General features: G+C 44.4%; 1 protein-coding gene across 3 annotated transcripts in view; it reads right to left on the bottom strand.

Moving 5' to 3' along the window:
* Window positions 1-22,766, bottom strand: part of EIF2AK3 (eukaryotic translation initiation factor 2 alpha kinase 3) — a 59,580-nt gene that overhangs the window by 19,456 nt on the left and 17,358 nt on the right. For all 3 annotated transcript variants that reach the window (XM_061589618.1, XM_061589616.1, XM_061589617.1), the window contains exons 4-7: window positions 15,608-15,738; window positions 13,550-13,784; window positions 13,172-13,334; window positions 5,728-5,865 (exon numbers count right to left, since the gene is read on the bottom strand). In XM_061589618.1, the coding sequence (XP_061445602.1) occupies window positions 5,728-5,865; window positions 13,172-13,334; window positions 13,550-13,784; window positions 15,608-15,738 (667 nt within the window). The remainder of the gene's footprint in view (window positions 1-5,727; window positions 5,866-13,171; window positions 13,335-13,549; window positions 13,785-15,607; window positions 15,739-22,766) is intronic.

Below are 22,766 nucleotides of genomic sequence, written 5' to 3'. Positions count from 1 at the left end.
CCATGGTCCTTACCTGAAAGGTGTTTCTCACAAGATGCTGAACACATGACATGGTTGGATTACTTTTCTCTTCTCCCAGGCATTTTAGCATGTGTTTTTTCAAATTTTTTAAAGTGTGTTTTAAATTGTTTTTAAAAGATGTGTTTTAAACTTGTATATTTGTTTTTAATCTTTTTAGTTACTGTAAACTGCCCAGAGAGCTTTGGCTATGGGGCGGTATACAAATACAATAAATAAATAAATAATGTCCTCCTCTCATGGCTGGAGACATGAAACACAAACTGGATTTTGTCTGTTGGGCATGTGCCCCACCCAGTCCATTTCATGACGAGAAGGAGCAACCTCTTAAAACTCTCAGAAACAACCTCTTAAAACTCGCATGCAAGGCAATAACACTATTCAAATTACATTCACGCAAGATAATAAATAGCACTGTTCAAATAACAAATCCTCAAAACACAATCTGAACGACACCAATTCTTTTCTACCTTGGTTCCACCCTATCACGGGAGGACCCATGGCATGTGTTCAACACCTCTGAGAACCACCTTTCAGATAAGGACAATGGTCCCTTCTCCAGAGGTGGTGAACACATGACATGGTGGGATGTACTAAAGCTTATACCTCCCTGGTGAGTTATTTTTTGTTTAAGGAACATTGTGGAGTACTTATGTCCCAAACACCGCCTCAGCAGAAGCATATTTTATCATTTATAATGCTTAACAGCAGATGTTGGTGACTTATGAAGATGTGCATGAAGTGAAACTGCTGCAGTTGTGGAGGCCGCCCTTGTTCAATGTGCTACAATATGCCTTGGTAGAGGCAACCACGGTAACTCAAAGTAAAGCAGTGTACACTTTAATCTACCTTGCCAATGTTAAGCTTATTACTTTCTTCCCCAAGGTGACTGGGTTCAAGGATGCAAGCATTGTCTCTGTCTGAGTTATTGGCTTTGATCCGTTAATGTATACTTTTACTGCCCTCCTGACAACCAAAGAACGCTATGCCTCCTCCCTTGGATGCAAGGGCGATGGACAAAAAGTTGAAAACTCAACTCCAGCTGTCTATGGAATTAGGCTTTAACTATTATGTAAGTCTTTAGATGGCCTTTCTGTTCAACTTCCAAGCAGAGACACTCAGCCAATCAGACGGGGATGCAGAAGGCAGCCTTGAGTTGCACTGGAGATGCCAAAGAGGTATTAGTGGAAAAGTGATAAGTAGACCTGGCCACTATGTTAAGTGCTGAGCAGTGGTCCATAGTGGTGCAAGTCTAGAGACTTTTAGTCTACAGTTACTGTATGAAAACCAACTCTTAGTGATCAGCAGTAAGATCTCACATCTCTGGCAAGGAACATGACAAATATTAGGCTACTTTGCTCAAGGATTCACTAGCACTACATTGTGTGGTCACCTAGAAGCTAGCTTGATGAATCATTGAATAGAAAGTAGTCTTTTTTTTTGTAAGCCGCCTTGAGGGCCTTTTGGCCGGAAGGCGGGGTAGAAATTTTAAAATCAATCAATCAATCAATCTTAGCAGCAGTCACCTTCAGAAACCAATCAGAAACCCCTGTACAGCTCCTAGCAGTAAAAGAAAGATAATGGCAGCCTCCGCTAATGTCTTGAATCTTGGATGTAGTTACATGCTTAAACAACAACAACAAAAGTAAATACATATGCCAGAACCCTTTCTGGCTACGTAGTTATGCTACATCCAGAATAGCGGGATAGAGATCTCTCTCAGCATGATCAAGGTAGAAAGATTATCACTAACGGACACCAAAGAATTTAGGCAACCAAACTCCCTAGATGTTTTGAAGGCAACCAGAGAAGTTCCAGCTAGGAGAAGCTCACTAATGGACACCAGGTAATTTAGGCAACTGAACTCTTTGAATGCTTCAAAATCAGTCAGAGAAGCTCCAGCCCAGTGAAACTTCTCATACCTCCAGACAATCCCTAAAATATTGCCAAGCTGAGAGAACCTGCAGAGTGCCAGTAATAGAAAACTTAAACTGTTGTATAAATGAACACAAAGGAACAACAGAAGGCCTAGAAACTTTATTTTCCACTAGTTAGGGAATATATGAAGAAGCATATATCCACAAAACTATCTGTCAAAGACAAGGAATAGAGTCAAATTAAAACATGCATCACGTTTGCTACTGAACTGGAGGAAAAGAACTGCAGGTGTGTACACCATGACAAGTTACACAAATTGTACAGGGTAACAAATGCTTCTAAAGGTTAATTTGTTCAAATGGTTTACTCTGCCCTGGGACCTGCTGCCAAAGGGCAGATAATAAAGCAAGCATCAAGACCATTCCAGAAGTTCTTTAGCTTACAAACTGCAAACCGTGGGGAAAATAATAGCAAATACGTCATTGCAGAGGATACAGCCGAAGCCTTATGGAAAACTTGAAAAAACGAGCTCATCTTTATTTTATTTGTTATTATTAATATTATTGTTCTTTTAACCCAGCAGGCTTACTATAGGGTGGTCCTCTAGGGGAGCCTTCTTACTCCTCAGGAATTTATAATATAAATAACCCCCCATGCCATTCTGATGCTTCCCATAAGCTCATTTCAAAACACAACCTTACAAAACTTATAGTCCTGAACTCAGGAACGCTTGCTTAACAACCCTCTACATTTTCATGGCGATACACAAAACAGTCAGACAGAATTGAGAGTTCAAAGTCTAAAGAGAGAGAAAAGAAAACCCAGATGCCTTCTGGATTTTTTTCTCTGAGAGTTCTCATAATCTGTTGAAATTCATTAAAAATCAGCCATGTTCACAGAGTATCTGTAATCCTATTACTGACCTTGCCCCATACTCTGACCCTCATCTTCTGCAGTTTAAACGTTAAAAAATGTCTGGTTGATTTTTAATTAATTTAACAAATTTTGGCTGGAACCCTATGAACGTGGGGCATGCTCAGTAAGAACCAATTGTCAGTGTTCCAAAAGCCAGACTCACAGCTGCTGGGCTTGGCTAATCTGGGGGCCACACCCACACCAGACTTTGATTTCACGTGAGACAGTCATGGCTTCCCCCAGAGAATCCTGGGAAGTGTAGTTTGTGAAGAGTGCTGAGAGGAGACTTCTATTCCACTGACAGAGTTCCAGTGGCCAGAGTGGTTTAACAGCCAGCCACTCTGATTGAAGGTCTGTGAGGGGAACAGGGCGTCTCCTAGCAACTCTCAACATCCTTCACTAACTACACTTTCCAGGATTCTTTGAGAGAAACCATGACTCTCCAAAGTGAAATAAAGGCCTGGTGTGGATGTGGCCAGGGACAGCTTTGGTTTAAATTTGAGTGGGAGACTACATGTGCCTGCTGCAGAATAAAAAGGTGAGGAAAATGCTGAAAAGCAATGATACTGTTCACAATAAATCCCATTGAGCTCAGAAAGTATGCAAATAATCAAACTAGGGTTGCCAGGCCCAGCCTCCAAGAGGTCTTCTGTATCTTTAAAACTTGTGCAGGGGGAAGGGAGAATTTCACCTTGTGGTTTTTCCCATTACAGTGTTGCAAGAAAACCTGCACTTGGCTGAATTTTCTCTTCTCTTAAAGATACAGAAGCATTCTCAGGCCCTCAGCCTGGCAACCCTAGATCAAACTGACCTTCCCTTCTCCCTCCTATCTCCTTCCTCTTGCCTCCCCCTCCCTCCCCCTCCCATCCCCTCTTTCCCCTTCCTCCCCCTCCCCTTCCTCCTCTCCATGGTCAGTTTTACCTATCTTAAGCATGATTGCATAGGTGTAAATCCCACTGAACGCAATAAGCATGCAAATGATCAGACCTGCTTTCCCCCTCCTTCCTTTCTTCTCTCCCTTCCTTCTCCCCCCTCTTCCTTCTTCCTCCTCCCCTGCCCACTCCAGCCCTCCCTTTCCCCCCCCCCCGGTCAGCTTTACCTACCTATCCTAAGCATGATTGCACAGGAGTAAATCACATTGAATTCAATAAACACGCAAATAATCAAACCTGTCCTTCTCCTCCTCTCCCCTCCTGCCTGCTCCCCTCCCAGTCCTCCCCTCCCCTCCCTTCCCCATCCCCTGTGGTCAGTTTCACCTATCCTAAACATGATTGCAGAGGAGTAAATCCCAATGAACTCAATAAGCATGCAAATGATCAATCCATTCTCAGCAAGCTTGCACAGGATAACATTTCTTACCTCCCGGATTAAAAAGCAGGGAAATTCACTAACAGGCAAAAAAACTTGCAGTTTAAGAATGTACCTATAGCCAACAGATATTTCTATCAAACTTTAAAAAGCAGGGAAATTGGGCAGCTATAGTGAATGCAGACCTGACCTCCTCTCTGACATATTGGACTGCCCTACAAAGTTGTCAAAATGCAAACACAATTTGGGTTAGCCTTTCACAGTCCAATCCACTTGCTGTGTAGCTTGGAAGAATTTGGTAACAATTTTTTTTAACTAGCCTGTCACACTGATTTAGAAGACTGCAGTACACCCAATTTGCCAGTAGATGCTACTGTTGTGTGCACTTGACCAAATTTCTCACTTGCTGAGATGCATCTCCTAGCCGGGCTTCTCTTATCTGCTGCAAAAAGGGATGGAGACAGCCACATGGACTGACTGTCCTGCTGAGACTCAGCTGATCTGAATGTAAGTAGTTAGCTCATACACGCCCAGAGTTTTATTTACGGAGACCACAGATTTTTCAGAAACTGAAGTGTCACTGGCTACTGCTGGTGCAATGGGGTAGCTTGTAAGTCTGAATATTCATCACGTGCTAAAGGTAACACACATGAAACAGCCCCTTGTACTTGCATTTAAGGTGGCTGCTGCACATCCTCCTCCTCTGATACGAGCGCAGCTGCACTCCTACCTGCAATTTTGCCGGGCTGAATTAGTGTACTTCGACTGACCTTGGCCATGCCTCCCCTATATAGCATGCCTTCCTGGTCCTCAGCAACTCAGCTGCCCTTGTTGTGGCTGTTTGTTGCTCCCGAAGCATCACCCATGAGCAGAGGAGCGAGTTTGCTACTGTTGTTTTCAACTGTTACAGTAGACACTGTGGCTGTTGCCTCCATTTTTGTCTACCGCTCCTCCAACACTCGCCTCAGCAAATGAAGTCCAAGCAGCACTCAAAGGCTCCAGCAACGCCTGGCGTTATGGCGTGGTGGACCTTTAAACAAAAACTTTCCCCACAGCCAGTCAAGTGTTTAAAAACTGTTAGTCCGCTCCTGCAAAGCAAGGTGTTGCAAGGAAAGAGGTGGAAAAGGTGGCACAGGCAACACAGAGACAAAAGGACGGTTTTATGTTTGGTTTTCCTCAGGACTGTTAAAGGGGACACAGCAGGGTCACTTTAAACTTTTAAGGAAACACAGCTGGGCTACTTAAGACTATTAAGGTAATATAGCAGAATTAGTCAAACCAACTAGAGATTAACAGCCCTAAAGCACCAAGTGGAAAGTAAATCTACAGAACAGAGACTCACACAATGAAAGGACAAAGACCAAGCACCCCCACAAGCAACCACAGAAAGAAACAAGAAACACAAGCCTGGGATAAAAGTGGACAGAAGTGGGGTGTGAAACACACATCTGCTCTGTCCCGAGACAGGAAATGGACTGAAGAGGGGTGCATGCTCAACAAAGACTAGTTTGTGTTTCCTGTCTCTGGCCACAAGAGGGCGACATAATCCCACAATATCATGCATTCACCACCTCTGGAGAAAAATATAATCCCAGGTACATCACTTACGAATCAATGGTTTCCACTTGATTACAGGCAAAGGGATAACTGCATTATCATTCCTGGTCTCCAGAGCCTTAGGGTTGGTTGGAAACTTATCAGAAATTCTGACTGATGATTGAAGATACAGCTGGCCTCTGTACATTCCTACGTAATAAATGAAAGATCATTACTTATATTTAGAATTATTATATTTATTATTTTGTGCCTTCAAGAACAGCGGGAAAGAGAATAGAAATGTATAAGCAGAGAATGCTACAACAATGCAAAAGATGCACTGCCTATACTGCAAGATGACATCAATACATCTACCTAGCTAGGAACCTGAAACATGTACTACACTAAACTAATTAATAAATAAAATCATTTACATACCCTAGCACCCATTTCACATTCTTGCTACATATAATTTTTACATGAGAAATTTTAGAAGTAAATTGAAAACTCGAGATTCCATTTCTTTCAGTTGTCAAATCCCATAGCTAAAATCAAATTTATGATCAGCAAGAAAGGAGTTTGCTTGAGATCCTTAGTAATACACATGGCATATTATTATTTCTATAGCACCATGTGTTAAGAATGTAACTATCCTTGTTCATTCTTACAGTTGCCTTGTGGAGTCATCCAAAGAATTGAAATCCAAGAAGGAAAGAGAAATATGCCAGGATTTTAATAAAGCAGCACAGATAAAGATTCCTTAAAATACTGATATTGATAGCCCAATACTTATGCCATTAGAGTACTCTATAGCACTTCTCTTATTTAAAACAGAGCAAAAATGCCAGGAATCTGTTTATATCAATACCTTTAAAGACAAGTCCCCCTCTAGGATGCACACTTTAACATGGTGAGGGGGTTTGAGAGTATTGAAGAAGCTGAGAGCAATGCCGTCAGGAGTCTAGACCAAGAGGTTAGACTCCTAGCAGGGGCACCCAAGGCGGAATGGTCAAAGCTGAGACACCAGACTAAGATGGATCCAAACTCAGAGGAAGGCAATGGTAAACCACCTCTGAATATCTCTTACCACGAAAACCCTATGAACAGAGTATCCAAAACGCAACACAAGATAGTGCTGGAAGATAAGACCTCCAAGTCAGAAGACACTCACCGAGCTACTGGGGAAGAACAAAGGACAAGTATGAGTAGCGCTGTGACTAATGACGCAGCTGGGTCAAAGCCGAAAGGAAGCCCAGAGGCTGATGCGCATACAGTAGGGCCCCACTCACACGGCAGGTTAGGTTCCAGACCCCCGCCAGACAGCAAAAACCGCAGAAAACCAGATCAGCTGTAGCACGGGGGTCTGGAACCTAACACGCTAATCGCCCCAGAGGAGAAGATCAGATCTTCTTCTCCTCCGGCGCAATCAGCTCGAGCAGGAGTCTGATCGCGCCAGAAGAAGAGAAGATCAGCTGTAGCACACGATCAGCTGGAGTGCAGGAGTCTGACCGCCCCCAAGGAGAAGATCAGCTGTAGCAGGCTACAGCTGATCTTCCCCTCCTCCAGCACGATCAGCTGGAGTGCAGGAGTCTGACTGCCCCCAAGGAAGAGAAGATCAGCTGTAGCACTCTACAGCTGATCTTCCCCTCCTCCGGCACGATCAGCTGGAGTGCGGGGAGCTCCAGCCCCCCTCCAGCTGATCGCCCTGCTGGCGCCGTATTAGCAGAACGCCAAAAAGCGGGGGGCCGAGAAAAGGGGCACTACTGTAGATGCAAAAGGAGAGTCCAGAGTTGTACAACATACACAATAGGAACATGGAATGTGGGAAGCATGAACCAGGGAAAGTTAGAAATTGTCAAGTAACAAATGGAACACTTCGACATTACAATACTTGGTGTGAGTGAATTAAAATGGACAGGAAAGGGACATTTTCAATCAGGCAACTACAAAGTATTTTATGCAGGAAATGAGAAATTAAGAAATGGTGTTGCTTTAATAGTGAGAAGTAATGTAGCAAAAGCAATTGGGAGCGAGGTCGGAGCGAGTTACATTATTTATTTATTTATTTATTGTACTTATATACTGCCCCATAGCTGAAGCTCTCTGGGCGGTTTACATTAATGGGATTAAATGGGAAACCTATTAACGTAACCATCATCCAAATCTACGCTCCAACTGCAAATGCAGAAGAAATGGAATTGGAGAGATTTTACGAAGAAATTCAGGAAGAAATTGATCACACACCAAAACAAGATGTGCTGATAATCATGGGGGACTGGAAGGCAAAAGTAGGGAACAGAGAAGAACTAGGAATTGTGGGTAAACAGGGCTTAGGAGATAGAAATGAAGCAGGAGAAAGACTTATTGAATTCTGTGAAGCCAATAATTTGTTTCTTGCAAACACATTTTTTGAGCAACTGAAAAGACAACTGTACACGTGGACATCACCAAATGGTCAATATAGGAATCCAATTGATTATGTAATTGGTAGCAGAAGATGGAGAAGTTCCATACTTTCTGCAAAAACAAGACCAGGAGCAGACTGTGGTACAGATCATGAACTGGTCGTATAGAAAATCAGAATAAAGCTAAAGAAGAACAAAGCAATCATAATGCGAAAATACAATTTAAATAACATCCCAGAAGCATATAAAGATAAATAAGGAACATATTTGAGACTTTAAACTTAGTTGACAGAGAACCAGAAGAATTATGTAGTGAAGTCAGAGACGTTATCAGGGAAGAATGCAAAAAGACAATACCTCTAGTTAAAAAGAGAGAAAGACCTCAATAGATGACTGAAGAAACTCTTCAAATGGTTCAAGAGAGAAGGAAAGCAAAAGCAAAAGGAGATAGAAATACGGTTAGAACCTAAATGCAACAATACAGCAACTAGTATGTAGGGACAAAGAGAACTATTACAATGGTTATTGTATAGAAATAGAAGAGGACAACAAAAAGGGTAGAACAAGAGCCCTATTCCAAAAGATTAGAGAAATGAAAAGAAAATTTAAACCAAGAGTAGGGATGTTGAATAATCAACAGGGGAATGCACTGAATGACCAAGATGAAAGAAGAGAAGCAATACATTGAAGAACTCTATAACAGATATGCAAGGATGACAGATTCATTCATGGAGGAACTGTATGATGAAGAACCAGGAATTTTAGAATGTGAGGTGAAAGCTGCTCTTAAAATACTTGGAAGAAACAAATGACCAGGAACAGATGGTATACAAATAGAGTTGCTATAAGCTACTGAAACTGAATCTGTCCAAATTTTGACAAAAATTTGTCAACAAATATGGAAAACTAAACATTGGCCCACGGACTGGAAGCGTTCAATATACATCTCAATTCGAAAGAAAGGGGATCCCAGGGAATACAGTAATTATCAAACTATTGCCTTAATATCCCATGCAAGTAAAGTAATGCTCAAGATTCAACAACAAAGGCTCTTACCGTATATGGAGTGAGAAATGCCAGATAGAAAGGGAAGAGGCACCAGGGATCATATTGCAAACATACGTTGGATAATGGAATGGACCAAAGAATTTCAGACGAAAATCACCCTGTGCTTTATAGATTCTACAACAAAGCCTTTGACTGTGTAGATCAGTGATTCTCAAACGGTGCACCCAGGCACACTGGTGCGCCCTAAGAGGTGGCTAGGTGTGCCTCAAATATTATGAAAGTATATTTTAAAAAGGAGAAGAAACCCATTTGTATAGGGTAAGTAATAGTTTTCTATAGTTTATTTTTATTCATAGTTTAAAATATATTAATATATTTTAAATTTTGTACACGAAGTGTGCCAGAAAATTTTTTTGTTTTACAGTGCACCGTGAACCAAAAAAGTTTGAGAACCACTAGTGTAGATCATGAAAAACGATGGAATGCTTTAAAAGAAATGGGAGGTGCCACATCATTTCACTGTCCTAATGCGCAACCTATACTCTGGACAAAAGGCTACTGTAAGGACAGAATATGGAAAAACCAATTGGTTCCCAATCAGAAAGGGTGTGAGACAGGGGTGTATTTTATCACCCTATTTATTTAGTCTATATGCAGAACATATCATACGGAAAGCAGGATTGGACAAAGATGGAGGTGTGAAAACTGGAAGGAGAAATACCATACTACTAGCAAAACTAGTAATGATTTGAAGTGAATGCTGATGAAAATTAAAGAGGAAAGCACAAAAGCAGGACTACAGTTGAACATCAAGAAGACTAAAGTAATGACAACAGAAGAGTTATGTAACTTTTAAGTTGACAACAAGGACATTGAACTTGTCAAGAATTATCAATATCATGGCACAGTCATTAGCCAAAATGGAGACAATAGTCAAGAAATCAAAAGGCTAGGCCTGGCCAGGGCAGCTACGAGAGAACTAGAAAAGGTCCACAAATGCAAAGATGAATCATTGAACGCTAAAGTCAGGATCATTCAGACCATGGTATTTCCGATCTCTGTATGGATGTGAAAGCTGGACAGTGAAAAAAGCAGATAAGAGAAAAATCAAGTCATTTGAAATGTGGTGCTGGAGGAGAGCTTTGCACATAGCATGGACTGCGAAAAAGACAAATAAGTGGGTGTTAGAACAAATTAAACCAGAACTATCACTAGAAGTTAAAATGATGAAACTGAGGTTATCATACTTTGGACACAATATGAGAAGACATGATTAATTAAAAAAGATAATAATGCTGGGAAAAACAGAAGGGAGTAGAAAAAGAGGAAGGTCAAACAAGAGATGGACTGATTCCATAAAGGAAGCCACAGACCTGAACTTACAAGATCTGAACAGGGTGGTTCATGACAGATGCTATTGGAGGTCACTGATTCATAGGGTTGCCATAAGTCGTAATCGACTTGAAGTCACATAACAAAAGAGAAGGGAAATCTGTTTCGCTCAAGTTTAGATTTCCCTTCAGCATAAAAACATTTAAAAGAATATTAAGGTTCCCATAATCATACACTAAGCTCCCCTCAACAGTTCACAAGGAGAATATATATAATATACTATGGAATGCCCTCTCCAGGCTAAGGCCAGCCTGTCATTACCATTAACATCTGTTCAGCGTGAGGATAAGTACCACCTCTTCTTGCAGGCTTTTGAGGGAATAGGATTATCGTGCTTATTGCTGTTACTGTGTTATACTTCGTGATGGGCATTGTTGTTTCATTGACGGTTGTTTTTAATGGTGTATGCAAGTCACCTACAGGCATTTTGTGTTAGGCAATAAATAAACTGAAATTATTATTTATTATTATAATAGCAGCAGCTACACTGACACGTAAGCCCCTTCAGGGACAGAGTCTGAATTGTCAGTATCCATATAACTAAAAGCAGAAATTCATCTTGGGAAAAGTCATGTAAGGTTTTAGGATAACTAATTCTCCACCACAAAACAGGTTTTGAATAATATCTATGAATCGTTCCTACTCAACAGACAGGATTCTCCAAGACTGCGTGAGGAAGTTACTGCAACCAGGAATAGTATTTTGAAGACAAGAATTTTCAGTGATGCAGCCCCAAGGGGTGGAAACATTGTCAGGACCAGATTGAGGCTCCATGATAGCAACTGATAGACTAGAGGCAGAGAAGTCAGGGAGATTGCTCAAACAAATTTCTTGATGAGAAGAAATAAAGTGACTCTCCTATACTGCCACTTATCTTCTCAAGGTGTCAGGCAAAAGAAAGACGACATTGACTAGATCTGAGGGCTGACTCTTCTGATTGATTACCTCATGTCTGAAAAGGTTTCAAGGTGCTCAGGGACTGGTGAATGGATCAAGAAGGATGAACACGAGGTCTAGTTTTGGAAGAAAGCAGGAATGTCTGAAGTGGCTTGGAGTGGGAGAGCCATCATTCCCAAAAAAGTCCTTATCACAATGAAGGTGTTTGGCCTTTAAAAGTTACCTTGCATAGATACTGAAATCACAGCTGTTATAATGCTGTTTGAAAGAGGGGAAGATGGAAACTGAGTGATCTGGACAAGTACCCTTCTTATAAAGTTTGTAAAACCCACTTTGGCTACAGTAGTTATCCTCTGGGAGCCCATGAAGGCCTAAAGCCTGCCTCCCATGGGGAGCGAACTGAGATCTTGGCATTACAATAATTTGTCCTTGTTCTTCCTTGAGAATTGTTAGGAAGTTCCGACCAACTGGAAAGAACCCTTAAGTCTGGCCTTCCCAATCCAAGAAGTGGGACTTAAACCAACTTGTAGGTCCTTTTACTTCTCAGGAGACACGCACAGAGCAAGAAGTTCAAAGAAAGTCCTCCCTCCAGAGTCCCATTGGTAGGAGCCACCTTATTAAGAATGTCATCCTTCTCCTAAAAAGAACTGTCAGTGAGCTCACAACTTCATAACTCAAGAGACTGGGGGTTGGTTAATTATTAAACAAAAGCTAGTGATAAGAATTTGAACATATAAGTAAACACTGGTACAGTATTCCATGCTTCACGTCAAAGTCAAATGAATTTTGACAGATGGTCAAGCAGTTCGTTACAGAGCTACAAGAATGGTTTAACAATCAATCCCTCTTCCCAAGGAACTGTGGGAACTGTACCTCTGTGAAAGTTCCCAGGATTCTTTGGGGAAGCCATGATTATTTAAAGTGATATGATAGTGTTTTAAAAGTACAGTGGAGATGGGGCCTGTGATAGGTCAGGACTTCCCCTTGTTTAGTAACTTCAAGCTGTAGTAAGGTAAGGCTGCACAAACAAGATCCCACAGGGGATTAAAAACCATTAAAAACAACCTTCAATAAAACAGGGGTCGCCAACCCACTGCCCACAGACTCCATGGTGCCCATGGAGGCTTTCGTTAGTGTCCCCAGCAGGTAGCTCAAGATCTGAGCTTTCATTTTCCCCAAAAAATATCTAGGTACCCTTCTAAGTGATTGCTGTGAAATGAGCCAGCCTGGCTACTCCTGTCAGTGTTATTAGCCAATGGGTGAAGTAACAGCTACAACTGATAAGTGAGTTATTTGGACACAAAGCAACTGGAATCCCTGGGGTCTTTAGGAACTTGTTCTCTTCCCTTTTCCTGCTTCTGCCTTATTTTCTAACAGTTCTTGGAATCTCTGTAGTTTGCCCTTCCTTTTTCCTTAGCAACCAGGATGAACTTGCTTTGTAGGAGCTAAAGACCAAGCAACACACTAAGAATTCACTGTATAGTTAACTTACAATAAAATGATATATATGCCTACTCAAAAGTAAGTCTCTTTGTGTTTAACAGTGCTGACTTCTGGGTAAGTGGGTACAGGATGGCAACCTAGGCTTTGGGGGAAATCAGGATGGAAACATACTGTTCATACCGATGCACAAACTGTTGTAACAAGGATAACGCAATGTAGCAACGAACTTTACCCAGCCAAAGCAAAAAACCTTTTTTTTTTTGCTGAAACACTGAACTTAATCTACACCTAAAAACACAAAATCCAGAATCAGTTTACTAAGGTTTAGACAATACAAAGATTATGTCATATGTCAGAAGTAGGTGCCATACCTAAATAGACACTGGACTCTGTAGCTCCTCGGGCAGCTTCCACAAGGTCCTCTTCATCTTCTAAGATACCATTATTGGCAGTGTAGCTTGTATCATCAAAGAGGCTGATTGGAATTACCTTACCATCTTTAACCAGCCAGGCAGAAGCAACAGGTGTGCAGAACTGCGGATAAAGTATAGATATTTTGAAATCAGTTCCAAGCATTCTCGGTAACACCAAATATCTTTCCGGTGCACAGCTTTCCATTAACTTAAATACTGAACATACAACACAACATAAATATTATTAAAATTCCACAAAACATTTATAGAAAATGCAAGATATTCTTGGCAATGCTATATTTCTAGAAAGTGCTAAAATGTTTCCATCTTCAGTACCTGGTATTCCCATTCCAGATGTCCTCCTTGCTTATTAAATGCCATAACCTTCCAGTCAGCTACTGAGACCTTTATCACAGTATCCTTCATTACAGCCTCCTGCTCTTCCACATCCGAAATGATTTTAGAATCTTCTTTGTTTAGATTTGGTTTTAAATTGCCTTCAATAAATCCCATTCTCTTTTCAGTGTCTGGAACATAGCGCAGTTCAAAGTGACCCACACTAAAATTCCACCTTTAAAAGTTAAAAGTTAAAATAAAGATTGTGACTGCAAATCAATCCAATTGTTAAAATGTGTTAAAGACGACATCATGGTATTTCTGAAGTAACGCAAGCCTAATTTTGCACTGTACTAATAGAATGCGTAAGGCAGCACTATTTATTTGGACGAGCTAGTCTTCTATTGCAGAACTTTTCTACAAGCTGGATGCTCAAGAAAGAGAGAAGAGGGGGGGAAACAGTGTTTTTGTGCCAAAGGATGTTGTACTCAGCTTATCCCATTATCTGCACACTTTTTCCAAGAAGCAGAAGACAGACACTGAACTGTGCTATCTGCAGAATCTAAAAACAAGGCATATTATAAATATTTAACAGAGATTACATTAGCTTCCAAGGCTGCACCTTAAAGCTGAACCTAGTGGCTTTAGAGAGTAATAACAGCACCCCAAAGGGGGATAATCCAATATTATGAACATACATGCTGGAGCTAGTGTGGCATAGTGGTTAGAGTGTTGGCGACCAGGGTTCGAATCCCCACATAGCCATGAAGTTCACTGGGTGACCTTGGGCCAGTCGCTGCCTCTCAGCCTCAGAGGATGGCAATGGTAAACCACCTCTGAATACCGCTTACCCTGAAAACCCTATTCACAGGGTCGCCATAAGTCGGAATCAACTTGAAGGCAGTCCATTTTCATGAACATACATGCTGCCTGCTGCTAATATACTAGTTAGTCCAGTGGATAATAAAAACAAGATTGGATTTTTAAAGCCACAAGTTATCCTTCAGCTTCAAACCATTTATAACCCACTACTGATTCTGACTAGTTACATTATGACAGGGGTGGGGAACCTTCGGCCTAATTAGGCCTCCAGGCCTTCCCATTTGGCCCAGCAGGCCATTTTGGCCAAGCCATGTATGACATCAGGTGTGGGGCAAGTAAAGTTGCAACTGGACCAAAAAGGGGTTTGCAGGGGAAATCAACTTTTGCAAGGTGCTCTGAAGTCCTGTCAGCTGATTGTCAGGGCTCCAAAGTGCTATGCAGATTTCTCTTCAAGCACCGAACATCAGCTGACTGTTGGGGCTTGAAAAGAGTCCTGCCAGGCAAAGCCGGAACAATCTGCTGGGATTGGCTGCACTGGGATCACCAAGGGGGCTGGAGGAAGTAGCTTGCGTTCAAATCACTGTCTCCAGAGCTTTGAATACAAACTGTTTTTGGAGGGGGGGGGAATGTTCTGTTTTTAAACAGATAATTTGTTTCTTTCCGGAGGAAGCAGTTTGGATTCAACGTGCTAAAGAAAGATTTTTGAATACAAAATGCTTTCTCCACAGAAGGGAAAACACTCTGCTTAGGAACATTTTCTCCTCTGCAGAGACTTCCAAGGGCTGCCTGTAACTGCTGAACAGCTGATTGGGGCACTGATCAGCAGTTACACCAACCTCCTTGGAACTTTGACAGGTGGCAATCACCATTGACACTATGATCCAGATCCAGATCCAGTTCCCCACCCCTATCTCAAGGTATCAATGCAAGCAGTATACCCCTCCAGCCTTTTCTCCCTCTGTACCTGATCTCATCAGAACACTAGGCAAACCTTTTCCTAGTTACTTCACTATGGCAAAAAAAAAAAAAAAAAGTAGCATTATAAGATTCCAACCTCTTCCAAGTAAACGGAAAAAACCAAATCCAAGTATTCTCAGAAAAACCTAAACCTGTCAGATTTCTGACTTCTAAATGACTAAGAAAAAGAACATGAAACCTTCAAAGGCCAGCAATCTGACAACATGCCTTCAGCTGCAGAAACTATTTTCACATCTCATATATTACTTGCATACATACTTCTCGTTGCCGCTGCGGGGCCCAACAGCACGAACAGTTTTCTGAGTTCGATGTAGAAGAAGAATATCTTCCTGTTCCATCTCATCGTCATCCCAGCGGCGACAGCCCATTGCTGAACATATGTACTTCACCTGGAGAAAGAAAGAAAAGTCTGAAGCGTCTTCTTTTCATTTTTTTCAAGCATAATGGAAAGTTGGACTTACCATGAAGTGTCCTTCTGGTCAGCAGAGAGTGGAGCAGACAGGAATGGGTTAACTCTCCTGGAGGCAGGGTCAGCACTATAACACAAAAGTTTAGCTGGTGGCTGGTCGGAAGGGGAGGAACCTTCTCCCGTTCTCCAGTTTGTGACGCAGCTGTAAAAAACCGAGTACTGAGCAGCCGGCCACTTCACCTACACGAACTTGAAACTTGAACAGAGGGTAGCATAAGAACAAGCGTTAACAAAGCAGCACACCGTGCCAGGAAGGGATGAAGGGAGCCTTTACTACTCTATCCAGACGGTGAGTGACTGGCGGTCGCCAGAGGGTTTCCGGAGAGGTGCCCTCCCCACCCCACGGCCTAGGTTTTGCTGCAGGGTGGGGCTGTCTGCTCCACTCTCCGCTGACCAGAAGGACACTTCATGGTAAGTCCAACTTTCCGTTCTCGGTCAGTGGAGGAGTGGAGCAGACAGAAATAGGATGTACCTGAGCAGTGACAGGATGTACCTGAGCAGTGACCCTTACATCCTTGGGCGGGAGCAAACCTAGGCCACCACACTCTGAAGAACCCTTCTGCCAAAGGCAGCTTCAGCAGAAGCAAATTTATCCACCTTGTAGTGTTTGATGAAGGAGGATGGGTGAGCCCAGGTGGCAGCTTTGCAGATTTCCTCCAGGGGGGCATCCTTGTGGAGTGCCGCTGCGGTGGCAATCCCTCTGAGTGTGCAGTGATTCCTGGAGAGGGAGCTCTCCCTTTTGCCTGATAGGCCTTAACTACGCAATCACTCACCCAGAGGCTGATGGTGGACCTGGACACCTTTAATCCCTGCGCCCCTTGTTTAAAAGACACAAACAAGGCCTGAGACCTCCTGAATGGTTCTGTACGGTCCAGGTAGATCCAAAGTGCCCGCCTGACATCGAGTTTGTGCCACTTCTTCTCCCTGTGATGGACTGGGTTGGGACAGAAATTGGGTAGAAAAATGTCCTGTCCCTTGTGGAACGAGGAATTGACCTTGGGTAGAAAACTGGGATCAGGGCGAAGAACCACCTTGTCTGGGTGAAAAATGCACAGCTCCTCCCAGATGGAGAGGACCCCCAGTTCCCCCACCCTCCTGGCTGAGGTGACTGCCAACAGAAAAACTGTCTTGAGGGCGAGGTCCTTGATTAGTATTGAACGTGCTGGTTCAAATAGATGTTGTGAGAGACCTCTAAGGACTAACGAAACATCCCAGGAGAGAAACCTGTGTTGCACTGGAGGTGACAGCAGGGTTGCCCCTCGGAGAAAGCGTTTGACTCAAGGGTGAAAAGAAATGGAATGGCCCCCCACCATCGGAAACACACTACCTAGGATCGCCACCTGTCTCTTGAGCGTGTTGGGGGCTAGCCCCTGGTCCAGACCATCTTGCAGGAAGTTGAGAATGGTGTGAATGTGGCATTCGGAATGCCATGTAACTGCGTCTACACCACCTGTTGTATGCCTTCTATGTGAGGTCATAAATTCTCTGGGTGGATTGTTTGCGAGAAGCCAGAATGGTGGAAACAACCCTCTCAGACAGCCCCTCTTCACTTAGCCACTGCAGCTCAGCCTCCAAGCGTGAAGCTGGAGCCACTCTGGGTCTGGGTGAAGGATGGGTCCTTGTGAGAGATCCGGTCTGGAGGGAAGACACCACAGCAGACTGGAGCTGAGGTCCGCTAGGTCGGAAAACCACGGTCTCCGTGGAAAGTGTGGGGCCACCACTATCACCTGGGCCTGAAGAACTCCGATTCTGAGCAGCAACCTGGACAGAAGAGGTAGAGGCGGGAAAGCATAGAGGAGTCCCCGAGGCCAGGGGGCTGACAGGGCATCTATGTCCTGGGCGCGTGGATCCCAACCTTGTGCCATGGTCCAGTTGGGCATTCACTGATGAGGCAAACAGGTCCATGCATGGGAGCCCCCACTTTCGAGTGATCTCTAGGAACACATCCTGGTGAAGGGCCTACTCTCCCTGGTGGACTTGTTCCTGGGTCAGCCGGTCGGCTTGTGTGTTCAGGATCCCCTGTACATGCATGGCCGAAATGGAATCCAGGTGCCTTTCTGCCCACTGGAACAGCAGATTAGTCTCCCTCTGAAGGAGGCCTGATTTTGTGCCCCCTTGTTTGCAGACATGTGATTTGGCTGTGACGTTGTCGGTGCGTACTAGCACCAGTATGATAAATAAGAGGTAGGAACTCCTGGAGTGCTAGTCGGATTGCTCTTAGCTCCAACCAGTTGACCGACTGGCACCACTCCTACACTGACCACTTCCCCTATGCGATGTTGGAGCAATAGGTCGCCCGCCCCCCAGCCATATAGGCTCGCGTCTGTGGTATTGAGACTGTTGGAGCTCTGAGGGAAAGGCCTTCCTACAGATGAGATGAATGTCCCCACCACTGCAGGGACTCCTGCACATGCCTCGGGAGGGTGATGAGCCAGTTCTGGCGCAAGGTGATCTGGTCCTGCAATGGAAGCAGCAGTCACTGCAGGGTCCTTGAGTGGAAGCATGCCCACGGCACTGAGTCTGTAGCCGCTATCCTGGAGCCCTGCAGCTGAGCCAGTTCCATGAGAGGAGCCTGGCTGCCTTGCAGGCACGTGTGCAGCTGGCACAGGAGCTTGTCCGTGCAATCGTTGGACAGGAAGAGCTAGCTTTGAGCTGTGTCCATCACCACTCCCAGATGTTGAAGGTGCTGAGTATCAGATGGCTCTTGTCTCTGCTGATGATGAAGCCGCGGTTCTCCAGACACTGGATGGTAGTCTGGAAATCCCGTTGTGTCACTGTCGCCAAAGAGGCCCTCACCAGAAGGTCATCCAGGTAAGGGTATATGTGGACTCCCTGAGTGCAAAGGTGTGCCACTACTGCTACCATTATTTTGGTGAACACCTGCGGGGCCGAGGCGAGGCCAAAGCGCATGGCCCCGTATTGAAACTGGTGGTGGCCGTGCGCAAAGCGAAGGAAGCATCTGTGCTGCTGGAGAATGGGGACATGCAGGTATGCCTCTGCGAGATCTATAGATCCCAGGAAGTCCTCGGGTTGAATGGCTTCTGCAATAGACCTGAACGTCTCCATCTTGAACTTTTGTCCACAGGAAGCGGTTCAGGAATTTTAAATCCAAGATGGCACGTAATTGCCATTGCGTTTGTGAACTGTAAAGAACACAGAGAAGACTCCTGAGGACCGCTGATGTTCTGGCACAGGTTCTATGGCACCTATCTCGAGGAGATGAGAAATGGCATCCAGGGTTCTCTGCCGCTTCTCCAGCTGACAAGGTGGAGGAGCTGTCCTCCATCTGTCCTGCGGGATGACGGCCAGACTGGATGGTGCTCAGTATCTATTTGTCTGAGGTGGAGGCCGCCCAGGCATGTGCAAAAAATTGAAGTCCGCCCCCCACCTGGGCCGTCCTGATGCATAACTTTGCTTGACACTGGGCTTGGGGTTTTGACGATGTTTGTTGCCTCCCCCGCCACTGGAGAACGTGGAACGGGTGCACTGGTGGAATTCCAGGAAGAGTTCTAGCGCCCCCAGAACTGACGTGTAGTCCTATAGGTAGCTGGATAGTCCTTGGGACGAAAGGAATTTGAAGCCTTCTTATAGGATTCGTCATCCTTCCTGGGAGCGAAAGGAAGAGACTTCTTTTTATCCTTGGTCTCCAGCAGGTGGCGCTCTAGAGACCTGCTAAAAAGCCGCCCACCCAAGTAGGGCAGAGCTGCAAGTCTGGCTTTGGAGTGATGGTCCACTTCCCACTGTTCCAGCCATATATTGCGTCTTACTAGCACTCCACATCCAAGAGCTCTTGCTGAGTACTGTAGGCTATCTAAGGAGGAATCTGCTAGGAATTCAGCTGTTTTAGCCAATTTGTGCAGCCCCTCCCTGACACGTCTGGCATCAGGAGGCACTTCTGATAGTAGTGCTTCAGCTCACTTTACCGCAGCCTCCAGGAAGGAGTTGGCTGCCAAAGCTCTCATGGCCAATGCAGATGCTTCGTGTGCGTGTTTTAAGATTTATTTATTATTTATGATATTTATTAGAAGCTTTCTTCCAAAATGAAACTCAAAGCGACTTACAAAAAACCCACTCAAAAACATATACAGAATAAAGGTAACAGTACAAAAGCATACCAAGCAAAACAATACAATCAGTAGAATATGATAAAAATCGCAACACACAATACCACTCAAATATAGGTTTTCTGCTACCCCTCCTGTCTCCAAAACGCAGAACCTACTAGTTCAGCCATCGTAGCCAAGAACCACTACCCCCAGGCTTAGGCTACAGGAAGCCCCACTTCAGGTATGTTTGGTAGCAGAAGATTGGAGATTGGTTGGAGATGGAGGCAGGGTGCCTCCATGTGCCAAGCAGGGGGTCTCTGCGGATGCAGGAAGGCCATGGGGCAACCCAGTGGGCAGCCCCCACCTGTGTGGGTCCAAAGGTGCAGCTTCAGGTAGGAGCTCTTGATGTAGATCTTCTTGCAGCTGGCATAAGAGCAGGTGTAGATGGCAGTCCATTTGGGAGCTTTGGATTTGGCTGGATGATCCCATTCTTCCTTAACAATGTCCCTGAAGAACTACGGAAAGGGAATTACCACCTTCTGATCCCCTAACCTAGGGAAGACGTCTGAAGATCCCTGTTCCCCTTCCTCTAGTTCCCCCTCCTGGGGAGTTTCCTTAGGGGATTCTAACTGAAGGCAGGCCACAGCCTTAGAAATCAAAATAGGATAGGAGTCAGGAGAATACAGCCTCTTATGCACTGGGGATGGCATAGGGGAATCCTTCCCTGAGAGTTCCCCTTCTTCCTTTTCCTGAGTCTGATGCAGCAGATGACAGGAGAGCGTCCTCCTCCCAGGAGCCTGGGCTAAGGGAAAGGCGGTCAAGTGGGAACCCAGAGCTGGAGCATCTTTTGCGTATATCTGTGTGGTTTAGGCTTCTGTAAGGAGCTCCTTCATTTACTCTTCCCCCTTTCTTTAACTGGGCTGGCCTCCCAGAAGGAGGAGGAAAATGAGAAGAAATCATGGCAGCGTGCCCTGGAGTGCTTGGAGCCTTTTTTCCTATGTGCACAAGCCCAATGCTTGGCTAAGAAAGCCCCTGCCTCCTTCATCATGGCCTTGTTAAGCCAGGCTAGCACAGCCAAAGAGATACAGGGCTTATCTAGATGGTGAGATCTGGAGCGCTTTTTTCCTGCAGGAGCCACGTGTGCATCTTCCCCTTCCCCGGCTGAGTAGAAGGGAGCTGGGAAAACAAAACTATTTCAGGCGGGGAGTCTAGCATGCTTCCCGCCACTGAAGCATTGAGATGTAGATCTCCCCCCCCCCCACTCAGGGACTCATCTTCCTCTATAGAGGCACGAGAAGGGCTGTCTCTTCCCCCAGGCATAGTTGGGGCTGGAGCTGCCCCCTCCCCCCTTGATTAGAAAAAGAAAGCTTAGTGGCTTTACCCTAGAACAATGTGGCAAGAAGGCCAACCACACTTAGCGGAGGCCCATTGCCCCAGGGGGTTTTTGAATCAACAAAACGCCTTGATAGCGAAAGACCAATCTCTGCTCCTCCAAGGTCTTAAAACGCTCCTGAAAGCTTCCTTCTCCTTGGGACTGTGAAAGAGCGTTTGATAAGGGACAGCAGGGGGAGGCGTGAGACAGATCCCGGCCTCTGCCGCTTCCAGCACCTCTTCTGAAACAACAACCCCTCTCTTCTCCCTCCAATCTGGCTATTCAGTGACGGCGGGAAGTAAAAGAAGAGAACAGAAGTCTGTGCACTTTGACTGCAGTTGATGATAAACTCTCTGAGAAGAGCAGAGAAAATAGCTAAACTGTTCCTGAATCCCTTATGGGAACCAGGAGGAATAAGCTGACTCTGTTGCTCACTGAAGGCAGAGTCAAGAACTGGAGAATGGGAGAAGGTTCCTCCCCTTTTGGCCGGCTGGCCACCAGCTAAACTTTTGTGTTATAGTGCTGACCCTGCCTCCAGGAGTTAACCCATTCCTGTCTGCTCCACTCCTCCGCTGACCGAGAACATTCTATTTGCTAATTATGCAGAAATTATTATTCCACTCCATTTTGCTCCCCAATTACTATATTTGTACCCAAAGTTTCCACTAGACTCATACACAAAACAGTGCTGAAGAAAAGTTGGGAACTAATATAAAAAGTCACTAAAATAATAAACATTAAAAATATTCAGAGACTTCATATAAGCAATCATTGTTGCTCTTTTTATTGCAAGAAGCTTTGAGAGCTACTACTGTAATGCTACTATCGAGTTTTTATTGTAAATCAGCCTGTGGCTTAATGAATAAAGGGCTACCCAGAATTTTAATAAATCAAAAAATAAAGCTCAGAAGCTGAATAGAAATTTGTAAAACAAGTCAACCCCCGTAAGCCTTAGAAAACTTGCAAGGTAGGCCAGTGTTATTGTCCCCTATTACATAAGAGCCTGAAGTTGAAAGAAAATGGCTTGCTTCAGTCCACCTGGTGAGATCTGAACAGGGGATACTTGATCCAGAGATCTGCTTGCAAAAGGGGCAGGTTGAAGCTGGCTCTCCCCACCCCCATGATCTCCCAAGGGTTGGAGGACCCAGCTGTATTAGGTGGCCTGTGATGCAGAAAAATCACCCAAGTTCCAGCTGCTCAGTTCCTCTCTTGCACAGAAGATTGTGGTTGGAGCCTCCACCTGGTATGACACTCGAGAAGGACTAGGTCAGGAAATGGTGCTTGAATAATTCTGAGGCCATATGCAGACCATGTAATCTCTGTGCCTGGACTAAATTTTGAGAGCGATTTTGAAAATCTTTTGTAAACTGCTTTGACAGCCTCTCATGGCTATGAAGTGGAATATAATTATTCTAAATCACTGTTCTTCAACCTTGGGTCCCCAGATGTTGTTAGACAACAATTCCCATCATCTCTGGCCACTGACTAAGCTGGCTGAGGTCGATGGGAGTTGTAGTTCAACAACATCTG

The sequence above is a fragment of the Rhineura floridana genome, chromosome 11 (genome assembly GCF_030035675.1).
Source record: "Rhineura floridana isolate rRhiFlo1 chromosome 11, rRhiFlo1.hap2, whole genome shotgun sequence".
NCBI lineage: Eukaryota > Metazoa > Chordata > Lepidosauria > Squamata > Rhineuridae > Rhineura > Rhineura floridana.
The sequence above is the reverse complement of the archived record's forward strand: the minus strand, read 5'-3'. Positions and strand labels throughout refer to the sequence as shown.